A 12,321-nucleotide genomic window follows, 5' to 3' on the forward strand; every position below is an offset into this window, starting at 1 on the left:
CAGACATAATACATTCTCAAATTCACAGATTTAAAAAATTTCTTAATTTCTCTCAAAATCTCAGCGATTATGCTAAACATTCCCAAATGCTTCAGAATTAAGAAAGCTAACAACTGTGACCTTTATTTTACATCTGTTGTATACATCTTGTTTGTCCATCGCTTTTCAAACCAAATTTTATATAGGCAACTTTTAAATAAAATTATAAAACCCAAAAAAAAGAAAAAGAAAAAAAGAAAGCTTTGAGCTGCTGACGATACAGTTTAATATCGGGGATAAGACTCAAGTCCTTGAGAAGGGAATTTCACAAGTTCGGATTGAAAGAAAATCCAAGAATGAGTTTTAATAAATGATTTTTTTTTTTTAATATGGCTGGAACAGTTAAAAAAGATCTTTGGATCGAAAACCCTAGAGGGTTGATATAAAGATATTAAGTCTGATAAGTAAGACGGGCCAATGCATGTGACAACATTGAAAACCACTATATCCAGCTAATTTAACTAGCCGCTCTGCAACAGAATATCGGCCCCTATAACTGAGGAGGTGATGCTAGCAGCAATAATCCAGTATCCTTCTGACAAAGTTTCGGTCAGATCCCCTTTATATAACATGTATTGATAGAAAAAAAAAAACCTGAAACGAAATTTCCCTGCCCCCTACCAAGGGAGAAGGGGAACAAAAGGTAATAACATTGGGGAAGAAGAAATCCCTAAAGCTGATCTTCAGTGGAAAACTAACCAGAACAGTCTGAGAACTATGCAGCTGAGCTTCCCGGGTGGCTCCTGGACTGGTGTTAGCAGGACTAGAGGAAAGGAAATTAGATGGTACAAAAATGTCTCCTTCCACCTCGCCCTGCTACACCAGTCCAGCCATGACAACTGGGAATACCAAAGCTTCAATTACCCCAACCCCATAAGCAGACTCCTCCCGTGCAAGCACATGCAGCCAATAAACGCTTCACTAAGGGGCGGATTTTAAGAGCCCTGCTTGCGTAAATCCGGGCGGATGTACGCGAGCAGGGCCTTGTGCGCCGGTGCGCCTATGTTCCATAGGCCTACCGGTGCGCGCAGAGCCCCGGGACTCGCGTAAGTCCCGGGGTTTTTCGAGGGGGGCGTGTTGGGGGCGTGTCGGATCAGCGCGGCGTTTCGGGGGCGGGCCCGGGGGCGTGGTTTTGGCCCGGGGCGGTTCAGGGGCGTGGCCGCGCCCTCCGGAACCGCCCCCAGGTCCCGTCTCGGCGCGCTAGAGGCCCGCTGGCGCGCGGGGATTTACTTCTCCCTCCGGGAGGCGTAAATCCCCCGACAAAGGTAGGGGGGGGTTAGATAGAGGAAGGGAGGGGAAGGTGAGGGGAGGGCGAAAGTGAGTTCCCTCCGAGGCCGCTCCGATTTCAGAGCGGCCTTGGAGGGAACGGCGGCAGGCTGCGCGGCTCGGCGCGCGCCGGCTACACGAAATCGGCAACCTTGCGCGCGCCGATCCAGGATTTGCGCGGCTACGCGCGTATCTACTAAAATCCAGCGTACTTTTGTTTGCGCCTGATGCACCAACAAAAGTACGCGAAGGCGCACTTTTTGAAAATCTACCCCTAAGGAATTAAGGAATAAGCACTTAGCCACCTTACAAATATCAGCTGGTGCGAGAGCATGCACCTCCGCCCAGATCACTGACTGTCCTGTGCCCTGGTGGGGTGCATGTGCATCAGTTCCGTAGGCTTCTTACCCTTCAGCAAAATAAGCTGAATCGATAGCGTCTCATATCCAGCAAGCCAAAGCAGAGGCCTTCTCCCCTTTACGTGGACCTCCAAACAATGCAAACAACTTGTTCATCTTGTGGAAGGTGTTGCTAACCTCCAAACAGTGCAGAATCATCCCCGTGCACATCCAGACATCGGAGGGACCGGAACGCCGGTCCACACGCCTTCTGGGAAAATGATGGAAGGGAATGTGATTGATATGAAACAGAATTCCCTTTAGGAAGGAAGGATGGCACTGGCCAAAAAGTGATCACGCTCCACGTGATCACTAAAAAAAAAAAAAAAAAATAGGGGTCCTGGCAAGACAAAGCTTGCAATTTTGAGAACCTATATACCTAACAAATAGTCGTCTTCAGCGATAAGTCCTGTAACCAGGTCTGTTTCAGGAGCTTAAAGGAGGCACCCATTAAGGCCTTCAACACCAAATTCAGATCCCACAGGGGGCAACGATTGAACAAAAAGGAGGCCACAACCTTTTCATGCCCTTCAAGAAGCGGGACACATCTGGATGAGCCGCTAGGGAAATATCCCCCTAACGGCCGACAGCCAACACCAAAAGCCCTTGTCCTCTTTTTTTTTTTTTTCTTTTATAAACACCCCTGAGAATAGAGGAGTAGAGGGGTGGGGGGAGGAGACAGTAGGGTCAGCGAGGTAACCACAGCACAGTTTACAGTAGGAATCATCATAGGCTCAGGGAGCAGGGAAAACCCCTCTCAGTAGGAGACAAAAAGAAAATAACCTTTGTCTTTTTTTTTTATTATTTTAACATTAATAAAATTTTACAGCCAAGCTCAACCAGTGACCCCTTCAGGGTTTTGGAGCAAATTAAGGCCTCACAATTCTGGCTGTGACTATTGGCCTGGCCCAGAGGGTCTGACCTCAAATCCACCAATCAGCTGCTGCACCAGTTCAGTCCTACCATCTGCTGGAGGCAGAAAATACTGAATTCCTACTGCTAACACCACTTCCTAAGTAGTGGCTGAGACGTCACACAGGAAAACAGTGTTGTCCGCTTGCATCTGCTGGTAGGGAGAAATAACCCACTTGTCATGACTGGACTGTGTAGCAGAATGAGATGGAAATAAGTGTTTGCGGAGAGGCAGGAATAAGCTTTGAAAGTGTGAAAGGCTCTGTAGATTAATTGAAGATGGAATCGCTTTAGCTAATTGGGTAAATCTACAAGAAGTTGAATCAGAGAACCCAAAATAATGGATTGAATTTTCAAAGGAGTTATGCACATAAAAGTAGGATAGGAAATGGGGAGGGCTCTGCACAGTACAGATTAGTTCTTCAAAGAAACAAAATATATTGGGGAAAATGCAGTTAAATCAGCAGTTAAAACACCATATTAGACAGCAAGCAAGCAATATCCTTATTTGAAAATCCAAGATGCCCTGTCTCTAAGCAGCAAAGCGTCTGAGGACATCTCAGCTATCACAGACCCTATTTAACCCTGTTTTCACAGCAAGCTGTAGAGGTTCCATGAATAACAAAGTGAGCAGGAGGCTCATTAACAAATTAAAGGCTGCATAAAACTAGTCACCTTTTAAGAGAATGTTTATAGGTGGTTTCTCATCTCATGGCTGGCTGCAACATACAGGAAGGACTGCATACACACAGGCACAATAAGGTGGTACAGCTCACCCACTGGAAACCATGTAATGCAGTACCAGAAATACACTAGGATCCTAACCCTCACAGAATTGCAGAGAGTAAAGATCACCTGAGACCTTCCCATTACAACCAATAAAGTTGATGCAGGAAAAGAAGACACTGTGGTACAGGAGAAAAAGAACAGCATTGCTAACAGTCTTGCCGGTACCAAGTGACTATCCTGTGCTATGTGTGGAGAGCCAGAAGACCATCAAGTACTAACAATCAAAGACCAGAAAACGTGGCAGAAAGTTTCAAAATAGATCCTCTCCTATTGGGTGCCACCAGCCTGATCAAAAAACTAACTTCCAGGTGTACCTCCCTGTGTTGTCTGATTACAACTTATATTCTCCAGGAGGAAGCTCTCATTGGCACAAGGCAAGTATTAAAAAGGGCAGAACCCAATTTGAGAGACTGGCATACCTAAAATACCCTGGCTTAAAGCCAAGATTCATTCTCATCCTGCTATATGTAACACAAACCCATTTGGAAAAACTAACCCCAAGAGAATGGGCAAAGACAAAATAAGGGCTGCCACCTACGAAGGAAAAAGAAGAGAGATCTTGAGTGAATAATAAACTGGTAAATAATATTGCTAGAAGCTACAAAAGGCTTATTTCATGTCACAGTACTGTCTTTTTAGGCATTCTTTAAGAAAAGAGTGCCTTATAAGCAAGTCATGTCCATTCATCTGTGACCCAGTCTCAGCAGAGAAAAGCAGCCGCACTGGGGACAGGGTTAGGGCAGGGCTGGCTTTAGTAAAGACAACCACTGGCATTTCTTTGTCCAACTGCTGGGAGTGCAGATTGTCTACGTGTTCAAAAGACAAGAAAACACAAAACAAAACTCCACATTTACCTAATAATGTTTGGGAGATCAAAAGCTAACTTCCCCCACCCTAGGTAGATATACACAGGCATCATTTTGTGGTTTACCTTTCTTAAAAGTTTATCGTGGCACCTGAGGAGCTCAAAGAACAGCTCCAGCAAGCTGGTGGGGTTTATTAGATCCTTATTCCTCAGCATGATCAGGGCTTTGCAAAAGGTCTGCAAGACACAAAAGCAGAAAAGGATGAGGGCAAAAGAGTACAAGAACCTTGAACTCACACAAAGCTCAGTGGACTACAGGACGTCGATTTAATAAAATAGCTAAGAACAGGAAATGTCCAATTCCTCCCTGCAGACTAATGCCTCTGCATCATCTGTGCCCACTGAGAACGGGCTCATTTGTGAGGACTGTTTGCAGGGGATTAGAAAAAGATTGCCCCCCCTTTGAGCTATCAGCATGTGCAGAGGCTCCAACCATCAGCCACTGAGCAGTTGTTGAGACAGAAAAGAAAGCATCAGAGACAAGGATACACATCAAGACTGTGTGCGGCCACAGAGAAGGTAGTTAGTACCCATTTCTACCCAAACCCGCAAGAAAGAACACATACAATATCGAAGGCAACCTCTTATTGTGCAATACACCCCCCATGGCACTGCAATTGTGCAAAATCACTCTGCGTCAACATACCATACGCAGATCAGGATCCAGAATCATGTGACTGCAGGAAAGGATCTCTTTAAGTTGCTGTGGAAAGTCAGCAAGATGCTCTGGATAGCAATGAGCAACCTGCAACACAAACAAATTGCTCAGGAGCTGCACATTTAGGAAATGTTTTACTTCAGGCTGCAAACATCTAAAACAAGGCCTGTTAAGAAATGCACAGCACCTCCACCACTCTCCCAAAGTCCCATCCACTGATTTGATCCCTATCCTGAGATGTAAACAAAAAAAACTCCCACTGTTTTGGCACTAAAATGATCAAACCTTTCAGGAGCAGAGTCGACTAGCAGGTTACATGCTATAAAAATGAAAATTGGGTGGGTTTGTTTTTTTTTGCTGTGGTAAACCAGGAACTGAATCCCTTGCACCTAAAACTCCAAATCTATGCAATTCAACTAAAAGGTGAGCATTTTACAAATAAAGAGGTATTTTGCCAGAATATTTGGAGGCAGTGTCCCAAGAAACAAAACTTTTAAAACAAACCTGTGCTGATACAAAACTAATGCACACAGGGCCAGCCCAGTGGCGAGTGCTGTGCAGCATCATGCGGAAAGTTCACGGGTCCACCGCCCGAGTTGGGTCTTCCGCTCCTCAGATCAGTAGAGGATGCTGCGGAGGCAGCATTCACAGCCCTTCTCCCGCCACCCGCTGGGGGGAGTCAGGGAGCTAGAGTGATTACTTAAATGAGACACCTGGTAGCCAAATGCAGGGCCCATGATTGCAGAGCTCCAGAAGGAGCTCCTGCACATGATCCCCAGCCCAGGACCATTGCTGCAATGACCACACTGGGTGGGTATGCTGGGGCAGGTGATAAAATAGGGGGGGAAATTCCAGGGCAGTTGTGAATGCAGGTTCATGGCACCATATACCAGCCCTGGTTCCAGTTGAGCTGGAAGCCCAAAGGAGGAGGAGGAGGAGGAGGAGGAGGAAACTGCCAGGTCAACCGCCTCCCCCAACTAAAAAACAAACAAACATAAAAAACAACGCACAGCACACAGAGATTCCTAAAGACGATGCTCTGTCATTACACCAACTATGAATAGTGCATCAAAGCACCAAATAAGAACCTCTAAACACAAGCCCAAATACAAAGGTGTGCATCTGATAATTTTGACCTATACATAGAAACCATCCTCACTGCTATTTACACTCACAATTGAACCCTTTCCCTGTAAGGCGCAGCTAAACAAAGAAATTAAAGGCAACCCACATAATGTTCTATGTATGAAACCCAGAGAGCTCAGCACCCCACCTATTAAATGAAATCACACAATCTTCAGAAATGTCAGACTTTAAGATGAATATGGAGAAACAGAAGCATTATCAATAAGATGCAATCCAGACCTTGGACAAACAGGTCAAGATATCTAGATAGAAATATATCAAACAAGCTAACAGCGAATTTGATTTCAGGATGCTTTTTCTCCATGATATTGATTGTTCTCACTATGTTATTTATGTATGTTACTGGTTTTATGGTGTTTTATTTATTCACATCATTACAGGCCCTTTTTTCATGTAACCTTTTTTAGTCTGATGTTTTTTAATATGATTTTAATTGATTGTTTTTAGCTACTTTAGTATACTTTCATTATGTTTTGGGGTTTTTTTGTTATTTTATGAATGTGAACTGCTTAGAATTGTAGATAATGTGGTACAGAAATACTTAAATAAATGCCTGGCCTAAAGTATAAAACAAGGTTTCAGAAAATTAAGCTTTACTTACAGAGATGGGGTTCTCTCTCATTAAGCTGGCTGGGCCACATTTGAGTTATTTGAATGAATACTTTACCCAGACTAATATACTTATTCAGCATGCTGCCAATAAAACAGTCATCCACCTTATTTATTTAACTAGCCAAGATGCACAGTTCCTATGAATGGAATGGACAAAAAAAAAACAACCCAGAATAAAACGGAGCATACTATGCTATCAATAGAGAAAGTCTGACTAGTCTGCCCTAATACTATACTGTACTATATGGTAACTATAACAAAAACTGTTACATATTACTACAATACTCCATCATCTGCAAATAAGGAGCAACTTCCAGAAACCTAAACCCTTATTCAGAACACTGATAAACCTTAAGAAGACAAGAGCGACACATCACCAACTACCCATTACTCAAACCACTCGTTCTTATCTGAAAATCTGCGCAAAAGAAAATAGATATCAAAGGAATCCTATCCCATATAACAAAATTGCCCACTTTGATCAATTTACAGTATCAGAATATGCAGGCTGGGTCACAAAGCTTGAAAGACCAAAAACCATACTCCTGGCTCACCTGTTCCATGAAAACAAGTCATTCATGCCCATGAGGCAGATCAAATCAAAAACAAAATAGGAAAATTGGTTTTTACCTGCTAATTTTCGTTCCTGTAGTACCACGGATCAGTCCAGACTTCTGGGTTTTGCCTCCCCTCCAGCAGATGGAGACAGAGAAGTTTTGACTGACTTGCCCTATATCCTGAGGTGCCACCTGCAGTCCATCAGTATTGAACTGTACCCAAGCCAGATGAATAAACACTTTAGCCAAAAAACAGTAACCATAAACAATTTATCCCCCAAACGAGCAGAGGGAAGTAAAACTATGAAAACTACATAGCCTTGCCCAACCTAGGTGGGACCGGAACCTGAGCCTCATTGATTCTTCAGAGAAAAAGTAACTGGTCAAGCAGACTCTCCAATCTCCTGTTCCCGAACCGGGTGGGATTCTGGACTGATCAGTGGTTCTACAGGAACAAAAATTAGCAGGTAAGAACCAAATTTTCCTTTCCCTGTATGTACACGGATCAGTCCAGACTCCTGGGATGTACCAAAGCTCCCCTACACTGGGTGGGACCCTGAAAGCTCCGCTCAAAGCACACTCTCGCCAAAGCCTCTAGATGATGGGGCCTGGACATCCAGACAGTAGTGCCTGGCAAAAGCTTGCAAAGACTTCCAAGTAGCCGCCCTACAGATCTCTTGTGGTGAAACCTACTGACACACAGCCCAAGAGGCTGCCTGCGATCGGGTAGAATGAGCACGAAACCCAACCGGCACAGGCCGACCATTAGCAATGCACACAGAGCTGATAGTCTTCTTCAACCACCAAGCAATAGTGGCCCTAGAAGCCTTATGCTCTCTCCAGGGACCACTCCACAGCACAAAAAAGATGATCTAACAGTCAGACACTATTGGTAATCTCCAAGTAATGTAAAAGGCCCACCTCATGTCCAATCTTCGCAAATCTCTGGACTGAGGAGTGGAAGAATCCGAACCCTGGAAGGAAGGTAGCTCCACACGCTGATTCAAATGAAAAGCTTACATCACCTTCGGCAGAAAAAAGGAAACCATTCTCAAGGACACTCCTGTGTCTGTAATCCTCAAGAAAGGTTCCCTACAGGATAAGGCCTGAAGCTCTGACACCTGCCGAGCTGAGGTTATAGCCACTAGAAAAATAACTTTCAAAGTAAGATCTTTTAGCGTCGCGAGCTTCAAAGGCTCAAACAGTGACGCACACCTGGCCCTCAAAACCAGGTTGAGGCTCCAGGAAGGACAAGGATTTTGGACGGGAGGACATAAATGCCTCGCCCCCCGAAGGCAGCATACGACATCTGGATGCACAGCCAAACGAACTCCACACACTCTATCTTGAAGGCAATCCAGAGCCACTACCTGAACTTGCAGGGAATTAAAGGATAAACCTTTAACCAAACCATCCTGTAAAAAGGCCAAGACATCAGCGACGGAGGCCCAGGTGGGAGCCACACTGTAGTCCATACACCAAGATTCAAAAATACTCTCACCCTGACATATGCCAGGGAAGTAGAGGTTTTCCTGGACTGCAATAGAATAGCAATCACTGCATCCAAATAACCTTTATTTCTTAGCCGTGCCCTCTCAAAAGCTAGACAAAAAGCGATCTGCCCCTTCCAAACAAACAGGACCTTGACGGAGTAGATTTGGCAGGAGCTGAAACTGCAAGGTTGACCAGGTCCGCAAACCACGGCCACCTCAACCATTCCGGTACTACGAGAATTACATCCCCTCGATGGACCTCTATGCAGCGCACCACCTTGCCGATGAGTGGCCACGGTAGAAATATGTATAGCAGAACATCCGACAGCCAGGGGAGGACTAGAGTGTCCACCCCCTCCGCCAACTGATGGGCCTTGGCCTTGTGGAAAGTCGCCATTAAGTCCATGCTGGGCTGGCTCCACTTGCGGCATATAAGGTGAAAGGCTTCTTCTGAAAGCTCCCACTCCCCGGGATCCAGCTGGTGCAGGCTGAGGAAATCCACTTGAACGTTGTCCGTGCCTACAATGTGTGAGGCTGTGAGCCTCTCCAGATGCAGTTCCGCCCAGCTGATCAAATCCCGGCCCTCCAAGGCTACCACCCAGCTCTTGGTACCTCCTTGGCGGTTTTTGTAGGCCACTGCTGTCGCATTGTCAGGCAGGATCCGTACTGATCTTCCCCTTACCAGAGGAAGGAGAGCCTGCAGAGCCATTCGCTCTGCACTGGTCTCTAACCTGTTGATTGACCACGATGCCTCCTCCATCGAAGCTGTACCGAACGGTCCTGACAAACCAGTCTCTACCCGGAAAGGCTGGCATCCATAGTTACTACTGTCCAGGTGGGAATCTCTAAGTCCCCCCCCCCCCCCCCCCGTGCAACTTGTCCAGGAGGAGACACAAAGAGAGGCTGGAGCATGCAGATTTGGTAAGAGGAAGAGGTAGTTGAAACTGCTCCGAGATGGGGAACCAACGGGATAGCAAAGCGGACTGTAGAGGTCTCATATGAGCAAAAGCCCATGGAACCAGCTAGAAAGGTAGACACCATTGACCCAAGAACCTGCAAGTAATCCCAGACCCTGGGCAAACGCTTGCCCCACAGAGAATGCACTTGAGCTTGCAACTTGTAGATCTGGTCCTTGGTGAGAAAAACTTTGCCCAACCGCATGTCAAAAAGCACCCCCAGAAACTCTAAGGTCTGGGAGGAGACTAGGCGACTCTTGGATAAATTGATTAACCACCCCAGAGACCTCAAGAGCTGGAGGACGTGATCCACCGCCATCTGACAGAAAGGTTCTGACTTCGTTCAGATCAGCCAATCATCCAAGTAAGGATGAACCAAGATGCCCTCCTTCCGGAGCACTGCCACCACTACCACCATCACCTTGGTAAATGCCCTGGGAGCCTTCGTGAGGCTGAAGGGCAGGGCGCAAAACTGGAAATGCTCCCCCAGAATCATGAACCTCAGGTACTTCTTGCAGGTATACCTCCGTTAGGTCCAGGGAAGCGAGGAACTCTCCTTTGTGGACCGAAGCAATCACGGAACAGAGTGTTTCCATACAAAGCCAAGGAACCTTGAGGAAGGTGTTCACCTTCTTCAAGTCGAGAATGGGCCAGAACATGCCTTCCTTCTTGGGCACTATGAAATAAATGGAGTAGCAACCTGCCCCCATTCTTACGGAGGCACTGGCACGACAGCCCCTAGTTCACCGAGTTGATGGATGGTGTCCCGCACTGCCAACCATTTTTGCTCGTAAGAGCACAGGGAGACCAGAAACCGATCTTGGAGCAGACAAGCAAATTCTAAAGTGTAGCCTTGTCTTACTACGCTGAAGACTCTTTGGTCAGAGGTGATTATGGTCCACTCCTCGTAGAATAGAGCCAACCAGCCCTCTATTACTGGGACCAAGGAATGGGCCGGCCTCACCTCATTGAGAAGACCCGAACCTTGGGAGGGACCATCTCTGCCCAAACGTCGCCTACGAAAGGAATGGCTCCAGGACTGCTGCCTGCCCGAGACCTGTCTGGAGGAGGACCCCAACGAACTGAACCTTGAAACCGCTGATTCCCCTGGAAACTGGAGCGAGGGGGAAAAGGAGTCTTCACATTTGGCTTATCCTCCGGCAGCTTGTGGACTTTATTTTCCCCCAGAAATATGATCAAATCCTCCAACTCTTTGCCAAAATGGAGCTTACCCTTAAACGACAACAAGCTCATCTGCGCCTTGGAAGAAACATCTGCAGACCAGTTCTTTAACCAGAGGCGGCGGCGAGCAGAGACGGCTGACATCATTGACCGGGCCAAAGTCCGGAGGAGATCATACAGCACATCCGCACTGTAGGCCACCACAGTCTCCTGCTTTTCAGCCAGAGGGCATCAGAACCTGACAAGGACTTGTCCATCTGCAAGTGCTGTACCCAGCGAAGCCCGGCTCTCAACATAAAGCTGCTACACATAGCAGCCCTCGCCCCCAGAGCAGCAACCTCAAAGATCTTCTTCAGATGAGCTTCCAGCTTCCTATCCTGGAGTCTTTGAGAGCCGGCGTGCCATTGACTGGAATGGTCATCTTTTTGGTAACTGTAGACACCACCGCATCCCTTAGGAATCCTCAGAAGGTCAAGCACCTCTTCCGGCAACGGGTAAAGCTTTTCCATTGCTCAACTAACCTTCAAACCTGTGTCTGGAGTGTACCACTCTCGAAACAGGGCACTGACTGACATATGAAAAGGGAAAGATCTGGTCGGATCCCAGAGACCTATCATGACCAGATCCACAGCCCCCAGCTCAGTACCCTCCTGAGGGACCTCAATGCCAAGCTCCTCCAGAACAGTGGGAAAAAGGGGACCCAATTCCTCCTTGCAGAACAAACAAACCACCTTGAGATCATCACCCTCGACCTCTGGGGCCCCCCGACAGTGGCTGATCCATATCCTGGTTGGCAAGATCGAGATCCACTCCTTGAAGGTGCAACCCCTGCTGGTCATCTTGCCCCGAAGCCTTGGAAGTGAAGTCGTCCACAGGTTGCGCAGCCACGGACCGGAGGGGAATGCTTGGCTCTTGTGGTGCCTTCCTTCTCCGGGACCTTTGTTCTCTTAGGAGCAGAGACCCCCTCTTTTTCAGGGGTCCGGTGCTTCTTGGAGGCTTTAGGGGATGTCCTTTTATCCCCACCTTTCCTTGCTGCTTTCCTAGCTTTAAAAGCCTTATGCAGCAACAGAACAAAGTCAGATGAAAAGGTCGAGGAGGAATCTGAGCCCCCCTCGGGGCCCTCATCGGAGGAAGAGGTCAGATCCCCAGAAATTCCATTCCCCCCGGAGGCTCCAGACTGCAGGGATAGTGTAAGAGGGAAATCCCCCTCAACAGCCTGCGCAGGAGCCACGAAGTCGGCCAAAATGGCCTCCTTTTCCATGCTAAGCAGGAACGAGTCTGCTGCCAACTGCTGTGAGAAGCCCTGCGCCAGAACGAGCCTCCCAGGCTCCCAGCGGGCAATTGCCCTACTCCTCAAAGGTTTCCCTAAGGAGCCCTCCCCTCCGGGAAGGCACCAGGAACAGAGACAGGCGCGCAAAAGCCACGTACGCGTTTCCCCGCACATGCCA

At 47.2% G+C, this 12,321-nt stretch overlaps 1 protein-coding gene across 1 annotated transcript in view; it reads right to left on the bottom strand.

Annotated features, from left to right (window-relative positions):
• Positions 1 to 12,321, bottom strand: part of SDAD1 (SDA1 domain containing 1) — a 113,519-nt gene that overhangs the window by 83,952 nt on the left and 17,246 nt on the right. Inside the window, exons 3-4 of the mRNA XM_029598504.1 lie at positions 4,916 to 5,014; positions 4,336 to 4,446 (exon numbers count right to left, since the gene is read on the bottom strand). Coding sequence (XP_029454364.1) covers positions 4,336 to 4,446; positions 4,916 to 5,014 — 210 coding nt within the window. The remainder of the gene's footprint in view (positions 1 to 4,335; positions 4,447 to 4,915; positions 5,015 to 12,321) is intronic.

Source organism: Rhinatrema bivittatum, chromosome 1, assembly GCF_901001135.1.
Source record: "Rhinatrema bivittatum chromosome 1, aRhiBiv1.1, whole genome shotgun sequence".
Lineage (NCBI taxonomy): Eukaryota > Metazoa > Chordata > Amphibia > Gymnophiona > Rhinatrematidae > Rhinatrema > Rhinatrema bivittatum.